At 41.9% G+C, this 25,870-nt stretch overlaps 1 protein-coding gene across 1 annotated transcript in view; it reads left to right on the top strand.

Annotated features, from left to right (window-relative positions):
• LOC138820467 (lebercilin-like) overlaps positions 1-25,870 on the top strand; it is a 70,731-nt gene that overhangs the window by 7,706 nt on the left and 37,155 nt on the right. Inside the window, exons 4-8 of the mRNA XM_070012153.1 lie at positions 4,735-4,881; positions 5,777-5,931; positions 6,151-6,300; positions 7,132-7,213; positions 23,844-23,925. Of these exons, the coding sequence (XP_069868254.1) occupies positions 4,735-4,784 (50 nt within the window). The 3' untranslated portion in view covers positions 4,785-4,881; positions 5,777-5,931; positions 6,151-6,300; positions 7,132-7,213; positions 23,844-23,925. The remainder of the gene's footprint in view (positions 1-4,734; positions 4,882-5,776; positions 5,932-6,150; positions 6,301-7,131; positions 7,214-23,843; positions 23,926-25,870) is intronic.

The following is a 25,870-nucleotide window of genomic DNA, read 5'->3' as shown; positions in this document are numbered from 1 at the left end:
TGCAACACTGCTAGCATCTCAGGGATCTGAGATGCCTTTGTGTTTGTGTGGATTGTCCCCTTGCTATGGCTCCCAGTATAATTCCTCTCCTTACTAATGCACATTTTGTATCTCAATGGCTGAGTGTTAAGACTTCATTCCAAATGACAAGATGAAATTGCATCAAAGAAATTACATCTCATTAAAGAAAGATTTTCAACCCAATATGTTTTCAAGATATCAGCATACTTTGGAAATTTTACCATGTTCTTTTAAGATGTTTTTTCAACCAAACAGACTTTCAGGACTAGGGTTCAAGTAGCCTGGATCAAAGCCAGCCTGGGGCAGGAAAGTCCATGAGACTCTTATCATCAATTAATCACCAAAAGAAGTCAGATGTGAAACTGAGACTAAAGTACAGGGCACTAACCTTTTTTTTTTTTTCAGGTAAGGGGTAGGTTTATTCATCGTTCTGGCTAGCACCAGGCCATCTTGGCCCTCCACGTGGTTGGGAAAGGCCTGGGAAAGACCTGAGAAAGAGCTAGAAAAGAGAAGAGAGAGCTGGGAAAAAGAGAGAAAAGAGCTACAAAAGAGAGAAAAGAGCTAGAAAAGAGAGCATCTGGGAAAGGTGGGAAAGAGCTAGGAAAGAGAAGGGACCTTGCTGGGAAAGAGAAGAGAAGGAAAGAGCTGAGAAAGAGCTAGAAAAGAGCAGAGAGAGCTAGGACACTAATCTTAAGCACAAAAGCTCAGAGATGGTGCCAACTCACTGAGTTCAAATCACAGGATCAGCACAATACAGAAAAAGTTTTACAATGAAAGTACTCAAGAGGCTTCACCACAATCTCCAGAATAAAAAAATTGGGGACTGGGAAGGTGGCTCAGTGGTAGAGCACATACCTTGCATGCATGAGGCCCTGAGTTCCATTCCTCAGCACCACATAAGCAAAAAGAAAAAAAGCTGAAAGTGGCACTGTGGCTCAAGTGGTAGAGCGCTAGCCTTGAGCTGAAGAGCTGAGGGACAGCGCCCAGGTCCAGAGTTCAGGCCCCACAACCGGACCCTCCCCCAAACAAAATTGTTTACTTCCATAGAGAGTAAGAGTCACAAATAATTTAAATTTTTGGTCTCATTATAGCCCAGGGGAGTGCAACACACTGTAAACAAAGTGTTGTTTTAACAAAACAGCTGATGCCATGACTTCTCCCAAACTAGTCTTCCTCATATCAACAAGACTGCATTTTACTGATGATTCTTCTTAGAACAAGTTCAACATCAAATGTTACAGAGCACATATAAGAGGAAAAAATATGTAGAGGAGCTTTCAGGCAAAAGTTTCTAAACTTTTCTAACAGGCTTGGATTGCTGGATAATAACAAATCACAAATGACAATGGGAAGCTGCCTTAAAGAAACAGTAACACCTGTAATCCTAGCTACTCAGGAGGGTCACAGTTCAAAGCCAGCCTGGGCAAGGAAGGCCATGATACTCTCCATTTAATGACCTAAAAACTGGAAGTAGAGCTGTGGCTATAAGTGGTCGAGTGCTTAGTGAGCAAAAGAAGTTCGGGGATTGTTCCCAGGCCCTGAGTTCAAGCCACACAACCAACAATAACAAAATCAGTAAGAGCCTTGCCAGGAGAATGCCATTATGACAATGTGTAAATATGATTTTTCTCCAATCCACAAAGAATATTAACAGGAAAGAAAGTTCTATACTTAGATGCATCTAAGGACTTTTAAATACAAAACAGATTATATTTCTGGCAACCTGATCATATAAAACCCTGCTAACATAAATGAGAAAATAGAATACAAATAACCAAGATACAGCTGATCAGAAACAATGTAAACCAATAAATATATACAACTCAACTGCATTAAGGTATCTTGTAGTGAATCCAGTACTATCACCTAATTAATTATTACTATAATACAGAATAAGATATGCTAGATATGGTCAAATTTCATTCCTCTGAATATTGTAAAAGATTACAGCATAATATCTCAGTAAATATAGTAATTAAAGCTACATATTCTTTATAGCTTTTAAGCAGAGTAAAAGCTAATACTGAGGCAAATAGCATAAAGTTACTAATTCAATTATCTTTTGAGACAGCCACAGGAATCTCTACTTTTATTCTGGTAAAATGACTTTTCTGTGTACTAATCAGCTTCATCCCTACATGATATGCAGATTCAGCACAGCGATGCAGGCTGGATGTGTAGCAATCCAGAAATGTACAAAGAACAAGAACTTTGAAGCTAAGCTAACCATTTAAAAACATTCAGCACATTAGTGGCAGACTCCAGCATTCCTTTTGATCATTACTTCTTTCCGGAAGTCAATTCTCATCATTATTAAAATTAATCATGACTTAGTAAGCACTTGCCAGCAGGAGAAGGCAAAGAGCAGGCCAACAATTTGAAACCATCACTAGTTTTAAAGGATTCAAAAGCAAATTAAATAAACAGCTGCTACTTGTGAACATCTGCCTATATTTCACAAAAAATTATTCAACTATTGGCTTTCTTTTTATAAATGTCATGTGGCTCAATCTATACACATTCTTCCACTGTATTAATCCAATTCCTTAGATTACTTTCAGTCCCTAACCTGATTGAATATATCGAGTGCTATCTGCTCATGCTGCTCTCATGAGTTCCTCTTCTTTGCCGGGGTGATACTCAATGTACAGGCTGACATAAACATACCCTGTTCAAAGCAAGAGAAATTGTACTCCAGTGAACTTCTTAAAACCTGCAACTTTAAGTACCAGTAAATTATTCCTGATCAATTTTATTGAACGAATTGATATTTTAAAGTATCAAGAACTGTAAAGAGACTGAAGTTCCACTGTGCTTGTAACGACATAAATTAACCTGCCAGTTGAGGGGCTGGGCAGGTAACATGAGACCCCCAAGGTCAGAGGCAGAAAACATGGAAGCCTTCACTTCTGGAAGTGCAGCTAGAAAGTTGATGTACACATCAGCTGCAGGCACTGGTTGCACAGCTGAAGAAGCTCCTGTTCCTCCCAGAGAAGCGGTGCCCTCACCACACTGGGCTCTCTTACAAAGATCTCATACAAAGCTTGGATCTTTCAGAAAGTACACCTGCCCTTTGTTCTCCAGAGAGACATCTTGGTTATACTGAATGGTAAGCAAATCTGCCCTGTGCTCTGAGGGAGGCACTGTTAGCCAAGGTTGATCACACACAAATATCCTTGGAAAGACAGCCCAGAACAAAGACAGTGTCTCTGCTTACAGATGCAAAAGGGAACTGATTCCCAGCACAAAGAAATGATGAAACACTGTGTATATAATTTTTGAAAGCATTTACACGCATACACACACAAACACACACACACACGGGGAGGGACAGGTTCACACACACACATGCACACAGGGAGAAATACGAAGGAGAGAAGAGAGAGGCAGAAAGAGGTCAGTAGAAATGGACCAGTTTACTTTAGGGACTGCTGTTAAGTCTCCTGATTGGAAAGTTATTAATACTACCATTAATGTATTTTGGGCTGCAAATGGTAACTGTTTTAATGACTTGTCATGAGGGATTTATGAGTAGTGCTAGTGATGTCCATCTGAGGAGGGTGTGCTCTGGTTCTGGTGATGGAGTTGGAAAGGAAGGAAAGTTAATATACAGCAGACCATAGAGCCATTGTGAGATTAATTAGGAATTCTGGGGTCTGAAAACCTAAAAGCTAAAATATGTGTCAATGAGATGGAAACAAAAACTTCGCTTTCTAGAGACAAATTTCCAAATCTTTTAAATGGGTTTGGCCATATAGGTGGTGCTGCATTTGGTACTCTTGTTTTACTCAGAGACTTCAGAAGTTTCATATATAACAAGGAAATGTCTTTTGTTTCCCTATCAATGAAGTGAGTGTTAAAATGGCCCCCTTTTAGCTGGAAGTATTTCAAGATTTTTAGGACCTCAAAATACATTTGAACTTTATATCTAGGCTGATTTGCGTATTTACTTTCAAACGGATTAAATCAGCCCATTTAACCTTGTGAGGAGGAGGATCCTATACTGAAGTGTGCTGGCTAGAGATGTTTGTTAATCATTGAAGCATTGGGAATTTTGGGGTCAGTCTGTATGGAGCAGATTGGATTGAGTTGTCATTTCCATGATTTACAGGCAAAGTCTATCCTGTACCATAAGAGCATGGGATCAAATGAGAGATGGGCATTGGGTTAGGGTTTCTTCTGTCTTGCTATGTATTAATACTCCATCATGTATGTGGCTGTAATTTTCCTGATACATTATATTATAAATGTTTGATGCATAGCCTAATGTGAATTATAGCTTTTCAGTAAGTGAGACATCAGCCTTAATGATGTAAGAATTTGATTAATTTTTAAAAGGGAAAAGGTTTGAGTCTGAATTAAATTAGCAGGTTTTCAGCATTTGCAAATGAATATTCAAAAAATTAAAACAATAAATTTATGTGGTGCTTAATATATTTAGCTTTTCTTGTTTATAATGTTTGATATAACCTGGTAGTAATAGTTGTGCAATGGGTAAAAGTCAGTCCTGTTGGCCAGCTAAAGTTGTTCATTCAGCAAAGGTATGAAAATATCTGATGATGCTAGATCCTAGAGTTCTAAGAGAAAGAAACACAGATGTAAGTCCTTAAAGATGCTGACTACAATGAATGAAATTCACAGTCTGTTACTAGGAGGGAAGGGCACTTTTTTTTGTTGGCTATCCTCAACAGCCAGATGCATTTTTCTATGCAGGTGACTATCAGCACAGAGGATATTCAAGACTGACTCAATTCATGGATTGAGGAGTTGTGTGGATGTCTGGTGCAGATGAAAAACAGTTCTCCAGACATCAGACAGCATCATTGAAGAAACAATCAAGAAGTTCAGAAGGGGATCCAGGTGGGGGTAGTTAAGACACCTTCCTCATGCCTAAGAATTTCATGTTACAGTGCTGTTTCCTATAACAGATGTAGAGACTTTTGAACTACTTTTCATCTTTCTGAGGGAAAAGAGAAGATTCCAGAGAGATGAGAGGTGTGAGCCACTCATAGGTGGGCATGTATTGGGAACAGTTGCTTTCTCTGGGTTGGCAAGTCTGGTAGGAAGAGGGGATTTTGTCTCCTGAAGTATCTTGGTGTTTCACACCACTGAAGGAGTCTAGTTATTGCCCAAGGTCAACCATAGCGAAGCTGAAGATTTTAGATGGTCACTAGGCCTTAGATGTAATGTAGCTCAGCAATACAAATAACAAGAATGGTGTTCTTGTAGTTAATTGAAATCTGAGTTATATCCACTGGTGGACTCACAAGTAAATTAGCATACAAGATATCCATGAGAAAAATCATAGAGGCTGTTGCATTAAGAAAGTAACAACTAACGCATATTGTAAATTTGCTTAGTTGGTCTTTCTTGACTTTTTAGTCTTTCCCTGTGGGATTGTGTTAACCAACAGGTATAATGAGAAATTTTCAATTACAAAAATTATTAAGAGACCACCCACATGTTTGTAAATAAGGAAGAAATGTTTTTGAGCTGGACACTACTGGCTCAATCCTGTGATCCTAGCTACTCAGAAGGCTGAGATCTGAAGACTGAAGTTCCAAGCCATTCCAGATAATAATCTCCATTTAGCCATCAAAAACCATAGAAATGTAGCTTTGTCTCAAGTGACAGAGCACCAACTTTAACAGACAAAGCTCAAGAAGAGTGCTCAGGCCCTGAGTTCAAGTTCTCATACTTGCACAAAAAAAGAAATGGCGTAATAATGGAGCTTCCTGTGTTCATGTCTTCCCAGGACAGCATGGAGGATATATTCTTGCTAAGTGAAAAGAAGCAAATGGGTGAGAAGTTGATAAGGGCCAGCATTAAGACAAGAGCTTTCAAGATGGATGAGAAGCTTAGCAAAATCAATGGGAGCTGGCATCATGTCTTTGATGTCCTTGGGTCAAGGTAAGAAATGGCCTGAAATTGCTTCCTACTGCCAAGGTTACTTCACAGAGCTAGGCAACAAAGCGTGGTCTTCCTCTACAGAAACCTGGTAGTTTTATATATTTTTGTAGATTAAAGTTTGGTGATTCAAAAGAAAAATTGGAAATTGGGATTTCAGCATTAAAAGTGATGATTCTTAGTAAAAATTTCATATGCATTAGGGTTATTTTTATTTTATAGTACTGTGGATCAAAACCCCAGAGCCTCTGGTAGAGAAGTGTGCTACAACTGTGTTCATCTTTGAGACTCGGTCTTCCTATGTTACCGAGGTGGTCTTCAACTCCTGGGCTTGAATCTTCATCCCCCAATGAGAGCCATTGATATGATGAGGTACAGATCAGCCACTGCAGATGACTAAGCTCACAATCATGGTTTATGCTTAGTGTGGGTCTCAGAAGCATGAGTGAATCAGATGTTGCTGCATTTTAGAAGAAAAATTGCTGTGTTTGAACTCCAATCCCAATGATCTAGACTACTGTCCAAGGGGAGAAAGTGTTAACACTGATCAGATGGGCTTGAAGGAAAGCTTTCTATTATGGGGCTGGAAGTGAGTCTAACAAAAACCAAACAGTGTTCTAGTAAACCGGCATTCAGGGTCACCTAGGGAAATTGAGGCTAGGGATAAGGAGGAATTTCTTACCTTCTGATAACTTTCAGAAGGAGAAGCAATAGGGAACATTTTAAATTCTTTTTCTCTGCTAAGTCTAGAAGGTTATTTGTCCTGAATGAGGGGCTATTTCTGCAATATAATGGATTACAAGAATCTTCTGGTCTTCCTAACAAGTACACAGAGGGACTCAAAAGCCAGGGTAGCAAACCCCAAAAGGATATGTCTTCTTCAGCTAGAGTCAGGCTTCTGATTTCACCTTACCCTTAACATTTCACCTTATCCTTAACAGAAATGAGTGAGAACAGAAGCTTTTTTTCTGTGTCTTCCAATCTAAATATTTTTTCCCTTGGGTTTAGAATACTTTATAAATAAGCTAGAGCCGAAATAACACTGTGTGACTCTCTTCCCCCAGAATTGCAGTTCTGAAGCACTAGAACAGACACTGTGTGTGAGGAAGGGGCTGGGATGTATGTTTCTTAGAAGGGAGAAAAATACTCATGAGAAATTTCAGAGAGCAGAGATGTCATCCTTTTTCTTACTTTCGTGGATAGGGCAATGTCAACCATCATGCAAGATGCTGAACCAGTGAATGAAGAGGGCATGCAGGGCAGCGAGAGGGGCAGCCTGGCCCAGGTGAGAGATCCATGCTTGCAGCTCGGAACTAAGGAATGTTTTTTATTTTTTCTAATAAACAGTAAGTAAGTGCCATTTCAGTCCTCAGCACTGTCTGTGGCTGCTGTTCTGGTCTCTGTGTGTCTTGGTCTCTAGCTTTTCCTTTCATTCAAATAGAATCCACAATGAGATGTAGACTATTGAGTGTGTGCTCAGCCATTGTGGATTGGCATTGGGCTCTCCAGGTATGGAGATGCCTGAGGGATTGTAGTCTGGCTTTGATTATAATGGGTGGAAAATGGACAAGTCCTCTAATGAGAAAAATGATTCAGAGAGGCAATTAGCTCCAAAATGTATTGTTAACCTTCATGTCCCCAATCAATGCTGGGAGATCTTAGAGTAATTGATGGTTTTACTATAGAGCTAGCTATTGAGCCCTGTTAAAAGATAAAATGGGTATAGAGTTGTGTGTAATGCGGTGTTTTCAGCAACTGACAGCTGCACACGGGTTTGACTATTGATTTGTTTCAGTACTGATGCAGGTATGTTTGCTCATGTCCATTTTTCCTTAGTAACTTTTTTAGTGCCGCACACAATGGAATAGGTATTTTTTGATTAACTTGTACTATGATTTATTTAATGGTAAATTCCATATAAGGAAGACGGGCTGAAAGATAAGTTTCATTTTCATGAATATGAATTAATCTAGCCGGGCGCTGGTGGCTCACGCCTGTAATCCTAGCTACTCAGGAGGCTGAGATCTGAGGATCGCGCTTCAAAGCCAGCCTGGGCAGGAAAGACTGTGACTCTTATCTCCAATAAACCACCAGAAAACCAGAAGTGGCGCTGTAGCTCAAGTGGTAGAGCGCTTGCCTTGAGCTGAAGAGCTGAGGGACAGCGCCCAGACCCAGAGTTCAAACCCCACAACCGACCAAAAAAAAAAAAAGAATATGAATTAATCTAAACAAATATGCATTGAGTATTTAAGTCCTCCACCATACAGTGTATGACTTGGCTCAGTAGTTTATTCTGGAGGGAAGGGTTGTTCCTCACTTTACAATTCATGAGCTAAGACAAAAGAAATCTTTATGTACCTTTATGATATTCTGCATCTCTATGCATAATTCCTGTGAAAGGACCTGGCTTTGAAAACTGAGGGGTATGATTCTTATTTCGACTGGTTTCATAGAAAAATATCTCTACATTTTGACCTTTTTCAGTTTGCAGCTAGACGTTTCTTGTTCAGACCTGGAATTCAGCTCCAGGAAACCTTGCTTCTTTTGTGGGGGCCAATGTTATTTGTTATGATTACATAAATGTGTGTAGGTACATATATGTATATATACATATACATATAAATGTGTATATATATGTGTGTAGTCTGTATGTATGCATATGTATATATGAGAAATTTAGCTCAGAGGCCCTGGGTGAAGTTGTGCATAAGGGTAAAGAAGGGAGCTACAAAAAAGAAACTACTTAGGTGCTGATGTAATGCAGTGTTGTCCCAAAGGTCTGGTTTCTAAATTGTTTTCTTGTTACTTTTTAATTGCTCAGGATGTAGAGGTTTCCAAGAGCAATAGTATCAAGGCCTTACTAACATGGCCTTTGGTGAGCATGGACAAAGGGCACATACTGCCTGACCTATAGGGAAAGGAGGCAGTTGGGTTAGAATATCTGTAAAGCACAGAATAATATAATTGGCATATTTTTGTTGGTTCCTGGGGAAAGTTGTATCTAAGAGCTACATTTTGATTCACATTCATCTGGGGCAACTCAGTCTCCTGCTAGAGGTTGGGACATAAAATGTTTAAGTCCTGACTGGATGAGACTTTATAACTTCCTGGTGATAGTTTTCTTTCTCTCTGTCTCCCCTTTTTCTGGAATGTCCTAAGTATGCTTGTGATCTTCAGTACTTGTTTCCCTAGTAACTGGGATTAGAGGCCTGTGGCACTACACCTTGCCCAATTGACCCTATCCTTTGGGGGAAAAGATGATACAGACACTGAGGTGGAGATATACATATATATATATATATATATACATATATATTTGTATACACATATATATGCCACAGGGAATGGGTCTAGGTGATTTATTTACTGATGAGGGTTATCCTTTCTGAACCGTCTGTATCCTTTTTTTAATGGTTTCTACAAAGGTGTACAGAGAGAGTCCAGTTAGATGAGTCAGGTCATGAGTACATTTCTTTTCATACAGTGTCTTTCCTTCCCTCACTCTCTCCTAGTCCTCCCATCTCCACTCTCAAGTTTGTACAGTTCACTTCCATCAGTGTCTGCTGCACTTTCTTACCCTCTTTCCCTTGAGTTCTGTACTCTCTCCCTACCCTCCAGAAGATAAATATTCTAGTATACCATACCAATCTGCATTTTTCGTTCATTGCACTTTATAAAATAATTTCTTTGCTGGGTCTAGTGGTTCACACCTGTAATCCTAGCAACTGAGGAGAGCTGAGATCTGAGGATCATAGTTTGAAGCCTACCCAGCAGGAATTTCAGAAATTTCTTAACTCTGAGTAACCAGCAGAGAGGCCAGAAGTGGAGCTGCAGATGAAGTGGTAGCTGTTAGACTGGAGCAAAAATGATCAGGGTCAGCTTCCAGGCCCTCAGGAACTCTCTCTCTCCCCTTTCTCCCACCTCCCATCCCCCCTCTTTCTTCTACCCACTCCCAGATAGCATTTGTACTTTTGCAAACTACAATTATTCCTCATGAGTCATCTCTGTAGGGCATGTCTTCATGAAGTCTTTCCTACTTCTCTAGCTCTGGCAAAATGAGAATATTAGAGATCTGGTTCTCTGCCAGAGAATAAGTTTATAGAAATATAATGAGCTACATTATTATCTTCCCTTGGACTTAGGTATGCTAAATGTTCTGTAAGAGTTGAGTTGTTTAGTGGGAGAGGAGGAGCACTGGGCTTATTAGGACAGTTGCACAAAGCCCACGATCCCACAGGCATCAAGGAGGGTCTGCATGTACCCAGTTGGTTCTGCCCCCCCCCCACTCCCTATGTATGGTCCCAAGTGGGCCTCCCTAGGCCAGCCTGATGTGAATGAGGTCCAGAGGACCTTGAAGGTGGTTTAACCCAAACATTACTGGTATGGAGGCAGAAATCTCCCGCTGACAACGAGAGTTGATGGCAGCTTTTTGGCAAGGCCCAGAAAAAGTAACCCTGGAGACTTTATGCTTTCTATTATGAGAACTGGAGTCCACAGCAAGATTCAGAACACAGGAACTACTACAATGTATATGGAGGGGTAAGAATTTGAGGCACTACAGCAATAGGAATGCAAACTTGTCTAGGGCCAAAAAGAGGGTGAGAGGCAACATAAGAACAAAAATAGATACATAAAGTTCCTGCCCTTTGATGATACCAAGCCATCCTACACAAAGGGACACCAGTAGGTGGGTTCCTGATGACATCAACGTGAGCATCCTCATGCCTGAATTTGACCAAGTGCGACAATTCAAAGCCCCAAAAGAGTTACAGTGCCATGCAAGGCTGCCTGCAAAACACACTGAAACACTTCCAGTGGATGGTGTTCCAGGAGAAACTCCTGGTGCCTGTTGTGACAAGCAAGGAAGTGGAGAGAGAGAAGAGCAAACGTGTGTAAGACTGACTCAGTGTGCTCTGAGAATAGAGGGTCGTGTGTGTTTAGAGACTCAAAAAAATGTGTGGCTCATGACTACATACTTGGAGAACTCCAGCTGTCACAATTGGACAAGAGAGTGATCTGGCATGACACTTAGCTGGATCCTGGGATGCCCAGTGACTCCGGAGGCATGTTAGACTTGCTGGAAGAGGTCCACATGGATGCAGGTCCTGTTGTGGTTCACTGTAGTGCTTGGATTGGCCATGTGAGGATGTTCATTGTGATCAGCATCCTTATTGATGACATCAGAGAGAAAGGTGTGGACTGTGACACTGACATTCCCCAAACCATTCAGATGCTGTGGTCTCAGAGATCAGGGTATTCCACACAGAAGCCCAGTACCAGTTCACTGACATGGCTGTCCAGGATTATAATGAACCATATAGCACAGGATTGGGGAAGCCCAGAAAAGTAAGGCGCCCTGATGTCAACATGAGTGAGGAATATGCTAAAGTGTATAAGAACGTGTGCCTGATGGCAGCAGCAGCAGCAGAGCTTCTGGAGGGTGTGCTGCAGCACTCAGAGCACAAAAGTAGATGCAGACTTTGACCCCTCCCCCACCAAGGTCCAGAACAGATTCAGAAATGTTTACAGAAGAAGCAATGGTCTACTGCCTTTGGATTATACAATTTGAAACCATTTAAAGATCACTGTGTTTAAACTAAGAAGTTCATTTCCTCATATTCAAAGAAAGCATCTGTACAATGTAGACAGTGTTGTATTTTATACAATTTTGCTTTGAATTGAGGAAGTAGTTAATGTGTACTGATATATTACAGGTTGTGGGATGGAGATTTGAGCTGTTTTGACTTTTTGTTTTTGTTTGTTTCTGTGTGAGGATCATGGGACACTTATAAGAAGAAATGGCCTGGGGAAATTAAGTAGCAGCATCCTTGGGAATTGAGAACAATTTTGTTCACCATTGCTGCCATCTTACTGTAGACTGCGTTGTTGAACAGAACACCACAGACACTATCTGTGTCAATTATAATACAGTTTTAAGAGTGTGGGAAGCTCAAGAGTCAGAAGCCTCAGCCTGTTGCATTGTAACAGAGCAGATGGCATCATGTGGTCATAGAGAGCAGGAGAGTGCTGAAACACCCTATGGCATTACCTGAACCCCAATCTGCTCCTAAAGTTTGGAACCCCGGCAGGAATTGAATTGGGGAGCGAGTTACTAAGAGATACATGTTGGTACACATTCAGCCAAAGTATTTATCCAATCAATACTGGGTATTTACTTTGCTGGATTTTTTTTGTCAGTCTTGAGGCTTGAACTCAGGGCCTTCTAGGTAGCTAGGATTATAGGCATGAGCCACCAATGCCTAACTTGGTGGATTCTTTTTTTGCCTTCACTAAATGATCAAGCTAATATTTGAGATTGTCACAAGTTGATTATGTTTGCATTGTGATTAAAAATCCAGAGGAAGTGGAGCTATGGCTCAAAGTAGTAGGGTGATAATCTGGCTTCTCTGCTTCTTCAATCAGGAAAACAGTCTAGATTATTTTCAGAGGTTATTTTACTGGGGATTTTAAGGACTACTATGAACTCTTGGGTTATTTCTAAGGTGAGGGATTATGAGAAAGTATGCAGCTGTTAGGTGTTTGAGTAGATTAGTGATCCAGGAGGGAGGCAGGTATAGATAGAAAGCTGGCTCAGGGCAGGTATGTCTTTTGTCCATGGTGGGGATGAAGATTTTACTTAGAAAGTCCATGGCATCCTTGATTTCAAGAAGCCTTTCCTAGGATCAGTGCTAGCCCTTAATTTTGTAGAAACATTTTTCTCTCTTCCTTTTGAAAAGTAAGTTCCAAAGTAGAGTTTATTGTACTTTTCATCACTAAAATATCTCCTTTTTCACTATGGGAAGTTCACACAAGGCCAAAATATAAAGTAGCTGGTTTTACTGTGTCATATAACTTTGCTATAAATCAAACTAATTATTACAAGTTTTCATCCTAAAACTCATATCATGTAATTAATAACTGGCCTGTTAATGACTGAATTTTGATGCTTTTATTAATAAAAGCTAATGGAGAAAGATCCTATAATAAGCTAATTACTAGACTAACATTTAATTATACTAACCAGAGTATTAAAGACATATAATAATTTATTGATAAATCTATCTCTTAAAAGGAATACATTTTAAGATGTCACCATTTTGATGTGAGTCATGTAAACACTGATAATATGAATTTGGTAATACACATTTAGTGTTTCAATTGCCTTTTTTGCCCATTATAGTATCTAGTCTATTTGCAAGTGTTATTTTCAAATGGCATTAAAAGAATAATTTATGTAGATGAGAAGTGGTTTATAGGAACATATGAAGTATTATGGTATAGGTAACACTGTTGTGTGGAAGTATCCTAATTTCCCACCACTTACTGAGTCCTAATGGCCTTGCTTGTGGAGATTTGGAGTGAGAATGAGCTGGTGGGTTTATAGAAATTTGTAAGGAAGCACTTAGGAACCATTCAAAGGAATTGAATGACATCAGAATATAGGCCCCTTATTTTCTGTGAGTTAAGAGTTCAAAGGAGACTGGGAAGGTAGCTCAGTGGTAGACTGTTTGCCTTGCATGCATGAGGCCCTGGGTTTGATTCCTCAGCACCACATAAGCAGAAAAAGCTGGAAGTGGCACTGTGGCTCCAGTAGTAGAGCCCTAGCCTTGAGCTGAATTGCTGAGAGACCGTGCCCAGGCCCAGAGTTCAGGCCCCATGACCAGCCAAAAAAAAAAAAAAAAAAGAGTTCAAGGAAGGCTTCTGAATAGTTGCTTGGGACACACTTTGCTCTTGAGATGTCTACCTCTGGTCCACCCAGATGTGCCCTTTATGGAGGCTGAGCTCTTTTGTGACTTTCTCCAGGAAGCACTCAGCCCTCAAGAGGGACTTTGAGATTTCAGTCGCTCTTCAAGCCTAGGCAACAGGTAAGCTTGCTGCCCTCCCTCAGTTGCAGCTTTATGACTTCCAGCAGGCTAACAGGTACCGCACACCTTCTATATCCCTATAGAATTGCAAGTGGAGACAGCTGGAATCTGTGGTTGTCATCTAGTCCTATTGGCCATTTTTCAGATGGCAAAGCCAGACTCACATTGCAGTCACACATTGAGGAGAGGAGGAAGTGGAGAGATCAGAGTTACACATTGGGGAGTGGGAGAATAGAGGACAGCATGTCTCTCCCAGTTCCCAGGTCCTGCTTCTGCGTGGATGGAGGGGAGGAGAGATGAAGTGCCAAGGTCAAGCTGGAGGGGCTCAGGTCATGTGCCAGAGTCCTGGATGTTCCTTCTAATTGAGGAAGCCTGCTCTAGATTCTTCAATAAAGTTCCCGGGAGGGAACATTGGGATTGATGGCAGGATCAACATTAGTATGAGATGTGTCTCATTTAAACATGTTCAGGCCTTGTCATGCATTTCCTCCTCTGGGAAGTTGGGATTATTTTCTTTCCTGATGGTCAGTCTTTGTGCTTATGAGATCCACGTGGCAGTCTTGCTGAGAAAGTGATGTTGTGATTTCCTCACCTGGGCAAGGAAGGTTCAAGGTAGAGAGTATGACAAACAGAATCATTCTCTAGGCTTGTCCTCAGGGGGACTGTCTATGTGATTGATGGTGCTTGCAGCCTGGGTTCCTGGCAGGGCCTCTGGTAGCTGCCTGTGGGTTTGTTGGATGGCACCCTTGGCTGCAGCGAGTATGGAGTTGGCTTAGCTGTGTCTTGTCTCTCTTATTTCTTTTCTTTTCTTTCTTTCTTTTTTTTTGTTGGTCGTGGAGCCTAAACTCTGAGCCTGGGCACTGTCCCTCAGCTCTTCAGCTCAAGGCTAGCGCTCTACTACTTGAGCTACAACACCACTTCTGACTCTTTCTGCTTATATGGTGCTGAGGAATTGAACCCAGGGCCTCATGCATGCAAGGCAAGCACTCTACCACTGAGCCACCTTCCCAGCCCATGTCTGTCTTATTTCTATGCTAACCCAGCCTCCTGATTGATGGCTGAGAAGCCTTTCTCATTGGGGATGAGTTCATCTTTGTGCAGTTCCAGACCAGTCACCCTTCTTCGGCTTTGTCAGTACTTGGGAACTCAAACGTGAACATAAAATACCCAAAGCTGCTGCATGAGGGCTTTAACCCAGTTCTGCTCATTTGTGAATACTTGATGTGGTGTCTGGAGCCCACAGGTCCATGGAGCTTCCTTGTTGCTCTTGAGCATTTTGGACCTCAGAGTGAATACTCAGTGAATACCGAGTAGTACTCAGTAGTGGACACACAGTGAGTACTCAGTTATAATAGGTGATTCATAAGTGTGTCAAGAAGGCACATAGATGAATGGTTGTTTTGAGGTCATGCCTAAAATAGATGAGAAATACTTGAGTCTTTCCTTGGAGGAAGGGGAGGATGGCTCTGAATATCTGGGGATAAGATTTTCTACCTGACTACTACTAGATGGCTCCTGTTAGTCCCAATCAGATCCCATTGTGGCGGTGCAAATTAAGTTCCAGCATCAAAAGCTTCCTGTTTGGTGAGCCAAGCATTTTGTATCTGTCTTTTGCATCTGTCTTTTGATTGTGCAGCCCAGTAGGCTCTGCAGCCCTAGCATGCCTGGCAAGCCCTGCAGCCCCAGCAGGCCCCACAACCCCTGCTGGCCCTTCAATTCCCCCAGGCTCTGCAACCCTGGCAGGCCCTGCTGTATTACCCTGCAAGCGAGAAAATCCACAGATGTTAAAGGTAACAAAGGAATATTAGTGGATTATGCAGCTGCCCTATCCTGAGCTGCCTCAGAATTAGGAGCAGCTGCAACCTCCAGGGGGTGAGTTTTTTTCTTCCTTTCCCCCCTCCTTTCCCTCCTTCCCACAGCTCTCAGCAAGCCTCTCAACTCCTCCACCAGTCCCTCTAACAGCCTCTTGTCCTCTGTGCCTCTTCCTGCCTCTCTGCCTCTTCGCTCCTCTGCCAGCCTCTCCGCATTTCTCCTGGTCCTGCCGGCCTTCTGGCCCTACTGTCCTCTCTGCTCCTTTCGGGGCCTCTCCGTTGGCTCTGGGCCCCATATGACAGATGCACCGTGGGCTTCAGGCGTCTCTCATGGGCCTCTACAGGCCCCTTGGGCTAGACTCACCTTGGGCCTCAGGCACCTCTCCTACAGGTCCATGAAGTATGTTTGGCTCTTCCCTTTCTGCTATTTTGTCTATCCCTTCTCTTTACTCTGCAGGCCCTTTTTTCCCTCTCTTTCCCTAGAACTCCTGTCCCTCCATATACAGTAGCCCTCCTTTGACACCCGGCCCTGCCAGCAGTGGGGAAGGGGGTGGAGCATGGCTGGTTCTCACATTTCACACTGGTTTTCCAGTCCAATCAAATAATTGATTTTTACACCCCTCTTTTAGGCCAGATTCTAAGCTCTTCCCTTCTCCCTTCCATAGAATAGACTTAGAATATGGCAAATCCAACAAATAACAGGCCGCCTGCACAAAGGTGTTGGTAGAAAAGCTCACCCATGGTATCACATTAAAACAAGGAGAAGTAACATAGAAACGCATTAACACTTGGTAAGTCTTATCTTTAGGGGATCCTTTGAGTATCTCTGAAGAGTCCATCTTGCTGCTCTCTCTGGATATTGTTCCACTGCATGTTTCACTTGAGAGTAATGGATCCAATGCTGTTTTCCTGTAGTGTAGTTAGCACTACCGAGTAAGGTCCTTGTCACTTGGACTCCAATTCAGGAGCATGATGTCTTTTTACCCACACCAGCTGTCCAGGCAAGAAAGAGTGGGTGTAGTTTTCCTTAGAAGGTCGGTGGGCCTCAGCTACCAAAGGATAGTCACGCAAAAGACCATGCTGCAAAGCCTGCAGAGACTCTACAATGTTGTGGTTAGACATTTCTGTTAATGTAGTTTCCCCAGGATTAGGAACCAAAGGGGGTGGTCTGCCATGAATTTTTACAAGGTGGTGAGTCCCTAACATAAGGGGTGTATCTTCCTCAGAAGAGAGCAAATGGGAGGAGGCTTATCCAGTCAGGGTCAGTCTCTGTAATTTATTTAAAGTTTCCTTTAAGGTCCTATTCCTTCTTTCCACCTGTCTTGAACTCTGAAGTCTATAAATGCAGTGTAACTTCCAATTTATTTCTAGGGCCTTAGCCAATAATTGAGTAACTTGGGACGTGAAAGCCAAGCCATTGTCAACCCCACTGCTAAGGATAAGCCAGACTGAGGAATTATATCATGGACTAATTTTTTAAACTGTTACCTGAGTGGTTTCAGATTTGTCAGGAATGCCTCAACCCAGCCTGAAAAACTTTCTACTAGTACTAACAGATAACGATACCCATACTTTCCAGGCTTTACCTCCATGAAGTTAACTTCCCCAAATGCACCAGATGACGTTCCTTGTTTAAGCGCCCTTTCTACATGTTCTGTCTTTCCAGCACTTACCTATTGGCAACTTACACATCTGGCTATCACACCAGAGACTAGGTCTTTTAAATGGGGGATGAGGAAATGTTTTTGCAATAATGGACTCAGTTGAGTTTCCCCCAAATGAGTGTTCTGATGTGTCAGTATAACCAAGGTCTGCACCAGGGCTTGAGGGACGAATATACATCCATCTTGCAGCTTTCTGCATCTGGAGGGAAGTGTCTCAGTAGGAAAGGTCTTTTCAAGTTCTAAATCTTCTTTTGAATAATTAGGACTTTCTGGCAGCCCTGACAAGGACTTAATAACAACTAGTAGCTCTAGAGGTCCCAATGGTTTGAGGGCAGCCTTACCAGCTGCCTGATCAGCTGGATTGTTTCCCTGAACCTCAGGGGTCTCTTCTTTTTGATGACCCTTGCACTGAATAATGGCCACCTTTTGGGGAAGCCAAATGGAGCCAATGTCTTCTCAATTTTTTTTTTAAATTTTCCTCCAGAAGTTAAGAGTCCTCTTTTCCTTGTATAGGGCCCTGTGAACATGAGCTGTAGCAAAAGCATACTGGCTGTCTGTGTAAATATTAACTGTTTTTCCTTTTGCCCACCTCAAGGCTTGAGTGAGAACCATTCAGCTCTCTGAGCTGAGGTCTCATGATTTAGGGCCTTTGTCCAAATTACTTTATCTGCTGACACCTGGCTGCCCCTGCATACCAAATTCCATCTTTGACAAAACTACTTCCGTCTGTGTACAGTACCTCATCAGGAGATGCCAGGGGAATGTCAGGCCTTCCGGAAGTCCACTGATGTTCTGCAGGATTTCAGTACAGTCATGAATGGGCTCACTGGGATCATCATCAGGGAGAAGAGTAGCTGGGTTGAACATGTTTACCTTTATGAAGGTGATTCTTGATTGATCCAGTAACTGGGCCAGATACTGTGCAACTCAGGCATTTGTTAGCCACCTTGCAGGCATGGCTCCTAACAAGGCTTCTACTGAGTGCAGCACAGTTACCTGCAGGTTTTGTCCAAGAGTTAGTTTATCAGCCTCTTTTACAGTTTAGTTGTTGCGGCTATTGCTCTCAAATAAGATGGACAGCCAGTTGCCACTGCATTCAGTCTTTTACAGAGGTAGGCTATTGGTCTTTTCCAAGGCCCCAAAGTCTGGATCAGGACTCCCTTGGCAATACCTCTGGTTTCTCCACAAAGAGCTGAAAAGGAGCTCCTGCAAGGCCAAGGCTGGAGCTGAAATTAAAGCCTGTTGTAACATTTCAAAGGCATCCTATCCTCATCCCAAGGGCCCTTCTCCCCTGATGTGCTAGAATAGAGTGGTTTAACAATCTCAACAAACCTGAGGATCCATAGTCTGCAGTAGCCCACAGCTCCCTGACCTGAGGTATTGATATCCTCAAAATGGCCACTATCCTGTTGAAGGAGAGCATACACTTTCCTTTCTCCAGTTGGTAACCCAAATAGGTTGGTTTTGGGTACACAATTGGGCCTTTATACAGAAACTTGATATCCCAGTTGGTACAAGGTGATGAGAAGGTCCTCTGTGGCCTGCCAACACTCTTCATATGTCTGAGCTGCCAGTAACAGGTCATCAACATATTGTAATAGAGTAGTCTCAGGATGTAACTGTCTAAAATTTAAAAGATCCTGGCTCAAGGCTTCATCAAATAAAGTGGGGGAGTTTTTAAACCCTTATGGCATTCTGGTCCAAGTCAGTTGTCCAGAAAATCCCCCTTTGGGTCTGTCCATTGAAAGGCAAATATGAGCTGACTTACCTTGGCTAATGGCAGGCTGAAGAAAGCATCCTTTAAATCCAAGATGGTGTAATGTGCTGTTCTGGAGGTAACATGCTTAGAAGAATATAAGGATTAGGTACCATAGGGTGGGTGGGCTCCACTCGCTTGTTTACTTCTCTCAAATCCTACACCGGTCTATAGTCATTGGTGCCTGGTTTATGCACAGGTAGAAGGGGTGTATTCCAAGGCGAGTGACAGAGGATAAGAATTCCATTTTTCCTCAGGCATTTAATGTGAACTGCAATCCCCTTCTTTGCCTCTGCTGATACATGGGATATTGTCTCACTCTGATTAGCATTGCCTGACTGGTTAATTGGACATGATGGGAGGCCAGTGGACTGGCAGCCCAGGTGGGTTAGTCTCTGCCTAAACCCCAGGAACCTTGTTTTGAAAGTAAGTCAGTAAAGGTTGAGGCTCTTTGTTTTCTTCTGGGGGAAGCAACATATATTCTTCTCCAAGGGACAGGTTACCAACAGACTGAGGGACCTTTCTCTAATGACCATATCACATTTTCCTTTGAAAGGAAATTTTGGCTTTTAATTTTTTTGATAAATCTCATCCTAGGAGTGGATAAGGCAATCTGGAATGATGAGAAAGGATTCTTTTTTTTTAATTTAATTTTATTTTATTTGTGAACATACTGTACAGAGGGGTTACAATTACATGGGCAGGATAATGCGTACATTTCTTACCAAGCATTGGAGCCTCCTCCTTTGTTTACCCTTCACATCCCTTCCCAGCCTCCCCCCTCCCCCCCAATCCCAATCCTTCTCCTTCCGCTCCCCTTCCCCTCCCCCCCCCGACATTGTAAAGCTCGTTTTGGACATGACAACTTGTACTTCTCATTGTTGCAACAGGTCCACCTGTATCCTTAAACAACTGGTTTTTCCCCATCTCCACCACAAGTTATACTGACATCAAATATAGTGAAAGCAGGGGTTATACTGTGGGGGAGGGACATACAAAGCAACAAAGAGATAATCTTATAAATGCTTTAGAAACACATGCATGAAAGAAAAAAACATTAAAATACATATCTAAGGGTTCATTTTCCTGACATCACATTATCTGACCTTTTCTGTTTGACTCATACATATACTAGATATTGCAAATAAGGGAAACCATGGGACCTATGTTTCTTTGGGCCTGGCTTACTTCACTTAATATAATTTTTTCCAAGTTTTTCCATTTCCTAACAAATGGAGCAATGTCATTAGATGAATGGATCAAGAAAATGTGGTATATATACACAATGGAATTCTATGCCTCCATCAGGATTCTTTTTTTTTTTTTTTCATTTCTTTTTCCAGATTGGTTTTTCTAGCCAGGGACCATGGATAGGATTCAGTCTTTCCAGTGGTCCGTTGACATTTAGTCTTTGTTTAGTCATTGGTCCTTCTGGTTTTTTCAATAGTGAATAAGCAGCTCCAGTATCCACGAGGAATTTTATCTTTTTGCCCCCTATTTGCAATGTTGCCATGGGCTCTGGAGGGTTGAGGACAGAGCCCTGACCCCATCATTCTGCATCCTCTTCTAGGTTTAAAATCTGAGCCTCCATCTTTTTCCTCCTTGGACATTCCTTTTACCAGTGTCTGTTTTGCTTGCTTAAATAAGCACATTGGTCTAGTCTCAGGGGTTCCCTACTGCCATTTGCAAATGATATGACCATTGTACCTGCTGGGCAGCCACCATCAGCTCAGATAATACCTTTCCCTCAAAACTTTCTAACCTCTGAAGTTTTCTTCTAATACCTGGGGCCAAACTGGGTAATGAAGGCCATATTTAGGGCTCTTAGACTCTCTAGGACCTGAGGATCTATAGGTATAGGTGTATAGGTCCTGTAGGCATCAAAGAGCCATTCCAGGAACACAGTAGGGGATTCACTGGGGAGCTGTACAGTCTCACCTTAGATAAATTAGTTGGCTTCCTAGCCACTGCCTGTATCCCTGCTAACAGAGTCTAGCGATAATTGGCAAGTACCTCCCTACCTCCATTGCTGTTGTCGTCCCAGCTTGAGCGACTCAGGGGAAAGGCTCATTCCAGACAGACTGGATCATCAGTAGGGGAACCATCAGGACTGCTGGATGTGCTCTCTTTCCTCTGAGGTGAAAAGCACCTGTAGAAGTTGACAATCCTCCAAAGTGGGCTGGTGTGTAAAGAGTATTGTCTCCAATAATGAGATGAGCCTCTGGGGTTTGTCAGAAAAGAATGGATTTTGTTGTTTCCAGTTATACAGGTTGCTAGTTGTAAAAGGAACGTACATCAGAAAGGGGGCCTGCCCATAGTCTCCCCTAGGGATTGGCACTGGTCTCAGAGGTAGTAAGGGGGCTGTGGTCTGATCCATTGGCATACCCTCAGGTTGGTACAAGGAATCACTCCTGGTATGGGGGGACTAAACATCGGAGGCACTGATAGCACAGAATAAAAGAGAGAGTACACCAGTGGGTCTTCTGGGAGATCCTGTAACATCAAGGGAAAAGTTCTTTCAGTTACAGTTTTGTATACAAGAACTTTAGGGCATTGTTTTAAATACTTACCCAGCCAAGGAGGCTTGTTAGTTATCAAGTCAATCCAAACTGTAATATAGGGGACCTGATCAGGATTTCCCAAAATCACTTGCTGAACCCTGTATGCTGTGGGGAGGTCAAAAGTTCCTTCATATGGCCATCCAACATGAAAAGATGGCCACTCTACTTTGTAGAGGGTCTTGAGATGATAAGGATTACAGGAATATCCAAGCTGTGATGCCTTTTGTTTAAAAGAAAAAAAGTTATTAATCGTACATTCCAGGGGTGAAGACACAGAGGCTCCTTGTCCCATCCTGGAAAAAAGGAATAAGTGGAAGAGTATACAGGACACAGATAGAAATAGTAACAAACCAACCGTCAAGTAGCCACAGATACCTAACCCACATGTCCCACATAACTCTTGAGGAAGCCCCGAATGGCTTCTCAAGAGAGCTCCAGATAACTTCTCAAAGCAGTCTCAGGTGGCTTCTCAAGGAAGCCCCAGGAGGCATGAGTGACGTCTCATCCCGGCCTCAGACTCAGGAAGTAGTGTTGCGTCCAGTTTTTCATTGAGTCTCCCCAGATGCAGGCCTACCCAGACTCACCCCTGGAGGGTTTCCAAATGACTCCTGTCCACGTTGGTCCTTAGGAATAAGATACTCGAGGGAGGCTCTCACCCCTGAGGGCTGAGACACTCACCTACCAAGGGGCTTTCCCAGGGGCCACAGTCTGATGCTGTCCAGATGGATTATCTTGCTGGGGCCTCCAAATGTAATACCCTGCAAGTGAGAAAATCCATGGAGGCATGATTAAAGGTAGCAAAGGTGTTTTAGTAGTCATTTATGCAGCTACCTCAGAATTAGAAGCAGCTGCATCCTTCAAGGGGTGGATTTTTTTTCCTTTCCCTCCTTCCCACAGCTCTCTATAGGCTTCTCAGCTCCTCCACCTGCCTCTCCACCTGCCTCTCCACCAACTTCCCAGTCTCTCCACCTCTCTGCTCCTCTGTTGGTCCTGTCAATCTCTCCGCTCCTCTCATGGGCTTCTCCACAGGCCCCAGGGGCCAGACTCACTGCATGTCAGAGCAGCAATTCTGCTTTGGAAGAATGTAAGTGCCGGCTGCTTCAGAGCAGTCCCATGAGGTATAGTTATAGTTCCATGAGTTCCTTGGCCTTCTTCAACACCTTCCTCCGTCTCCCTGCTCCCCTCCCATCCCTCTGCTTCCAGAGGCACTGATTCACATCTCAGTGATTCTGCATAGATATTTGGAAAGTGAAGTGTCATTTTATCCTAGGAAATGTGCCTGTTTTTTTATGTATTTAATATATCAAAGATTTTTATGTCAATATCATTTGACCTGATTTTGTTTTTGTTTAGATATTAGACTAAATAGTATATTAAGGTTTTCCTTTATTGATATTTTCACATTTAGATTTTTCTAGTATTTTGTTAATTTAAACGGTGCTATGGTATGAATAGCCTGGTAACTTGCATCTTTCTGTGTATGTAGATATCTTCTCAGACAAATTCCCAGGTCTGAGTGAAGTAGCTATATATTTTAAGATGTTTAATGCTTATTGAGAAGGTGACTTTCAGAAATGTTTAAATTTAATTCCCCTCAGCAGTGTCTGACAAGTACTACCAGTTGTTACCCTTGAATGAATAATCTTACTTCATTTTAAAGAAAATGTTGTTTAAATACAAGTCTGAAAAACTGGCTTATTTACCAATTGGAGAAAGCTCCATTCATTTGCAAACCAATAGATTATTTATGCATCTTTCCTCAAGATGACCATCATAATTTAAGAGTGTTTCTATTTTGTCACAGAGATTATGGAAAAGACACATATTAAAGGATCAGATTACAGTAAATTACTTTTTTTCAACTTTGCAAAGAGTATTCTTAAATTCTATCCATAAGTTTATGATGGTAACAAATATAATGATGCTAGTATAGTTTTGGGCTACTGCTTTGGTGAATACTAAAATTTAGCCAGTGGTTTTACCCATTGCCCAATTCATCATCATTACATTCAAAAATATCATTTTAGTATTCTAATGAAGATAACTGGACACCAGAGAAAAGGATCAGACTTTGAGTGTGCATACAGTCTTTGCAGATGCAGCCCTCCACTGTCTCATGCTTGCCATTTTCTTCTCCTTTCTGGCTAATTGAATCAACTTCAAAGTGGCTTAAGAAGGTTTCTTTTGGGTTTGCTCACAGGTCAGTAGGAGTGGCCTGTGGAGTTACGTTGTTTGTCTGTCATTTATCTTCATCCCAGGTTCACTGTTGGGTCAATTATGAATCCATGCTGAAGGAATGCCTGGTTGGCAGCATGGCAGTGAAGCTCATTGCTCCAAAAGGTAAGTAAGTGGAGCTGGTGCTAAACTGGCAATACTGATGTGTGATGCATCAGCACTGTGTGTGTGTGTGTGTGTGTGTGTGTGTGTGTACATGAGCCGCACGCATATGTGTGTGCACATCTGTGTGACTGGGGCTTAAATCTAGAGTTGAGCCTTAATCTAGAGTTGGCCTGTTAATCCTGTGATCTTGATCCTATATATATATGTGTGTGTATGTATGTATATATGTATGTATGTATACATACATATATACATATACATACATATACATACATACACACACACACACACACACACATATATATATATATATATATATATATATATACATACACACAATGGAATTCTATGCCCCCATCAGAAAAATGACATTGCATCATTTGTTAGGAAATGGAAAGACTTGGCCCAAAGCCAGGCCCAAAGAAATATAGGTTCCATGGTTTCCCTTATTTGCAATAACTAGTATATGTCTGGGACAAGCAGAAAAGGTCAAAAGCTATGTACAAATGGCCAGATAAGATGATGTTAAGCTAAATGAACACCAAGATAGGAACACAGTGTTCTTGTCTTTCTTGCTATTGTTCCTAACGTATTTATAATGTACCATTTGATTTTTTTGTTGCTTTTTATGTTTCTCCCCCATGGTATAACTCTGTTTTCACTGTATTTGATGTTGGCATAATTTGGGGAGGGGAAGGAAAAAAACAAAATGTTTAAATAGGAATACAGGTGGACCCATTGCAACAATGAGATGTACAAGACACTGTTGAAAAAAAACTTTACAATTTAGGTGGGGGAGTGGGCTAGGTGGGAGTGTAGTTGAGGAGGTGGGAGGGAAAGGATGGTAGGGGAAAAACAAAGGAGGAGGCAACAATGCTTGTTAGGAAATGTACTCATTACCTTGCTCATGTAACTGTAACCCCTCTGAGCAGTATTTTTACAATAAAAAAACTTACTAACAAAAAAAATCCTGTGATCTTTGGGCCAGTTTTCCCCTCTGAATCTCAGTTTCCTAACCTGTGTGGTGATTCGTGGGCTAGGAGTGCACAGGGAATATGAGAGATGATGAGAAAACTTGCTACAAATAGATAAACACTGTTATCTATGTCTAAAGTTAACACATTTTAACCTTAGTGTTTGGAAATTCTTTTGAAATAACCTATGATTTGAACCAACCCCTTTTATGTCTTCACTGTCTTCCTTTCACTGATCCAGTGCCAACAGGAGATAGGATCCCAAGTAAAATTTGTAAATGACTACCTTTCCTTTTCCTCCATTGTTGTGTGTCTTCACAATCCAGCAGTAAAGATCATGTGTTCTGCTGTGATCAGGAAGTATGCCAGGTTCCACAGTGTGTCCCACAGGAGAGGTGAAATTAGTAGAGTACTTTTTGTTTTCTTCCTAACTCTCTAGAAATAAAAGAGAAGTAATCCTCAGAAAGCTTCATCTCATACAACCCCATTTTAAAAATCGACAGATTAATTCACAAGGGTATCCCAAGGTTTTAATAAAATGCCAAGTGGAAGCTGAAATCAAGAATGATAAGCTAGCTTTGAACCCCATGTCCCAAACCCTTTATAGATACTAGGATCTTGGAGCCACTCAGACATTTCCATGTTCACACTGAAATGGAAGACAGGGTGGTGGGTCCATAAAAGGCAGAAAGTTGGACAGAGACCTCTGTGTATGGCCTGGGTTTTCCAGGGTGTTTGATCAGTGAAATGGGAAGAGAGATGACAAAGAGAGATGTTGGACTATAGTGTCTCGTCCATCTTGATCTAGTTTACAAGGTGATGGGGAGAGGAAAGAGAAGGTCTCCTGTGAGGACTTGCTGCCTGGAACATGTGTCAGCCAGCAGAGTAGCACTGGTTTTTTTTGTTGTTGTTGTTGTTGTTTTAGGATTTTTAAAATGTTTTATTCATTGCTTAAGCTGTAAAAATTTCTA

The sequence above is a fragment of the Dipodomys merriami genome, unplaced genomic scaffold, assembly GCF_024711535.1.
Source record: "Dipodomys merriami isolate MVZ:Mamm:240054 unplaced genomic scaffold, mDipMer1.0.p SCAF_89, whole genome shotgun sequence".
Lineage (NCBI taxonomy): Eukaryota > Metazoa > Chordata > Mammalia > Rodentia > Heteromyidae > Dipodomys > Dipodomys merriami.
Note: the sequence above shows the minus strand (reverse complement) of the source record. Positions and strands in the feature narration are given on the sequence as shown.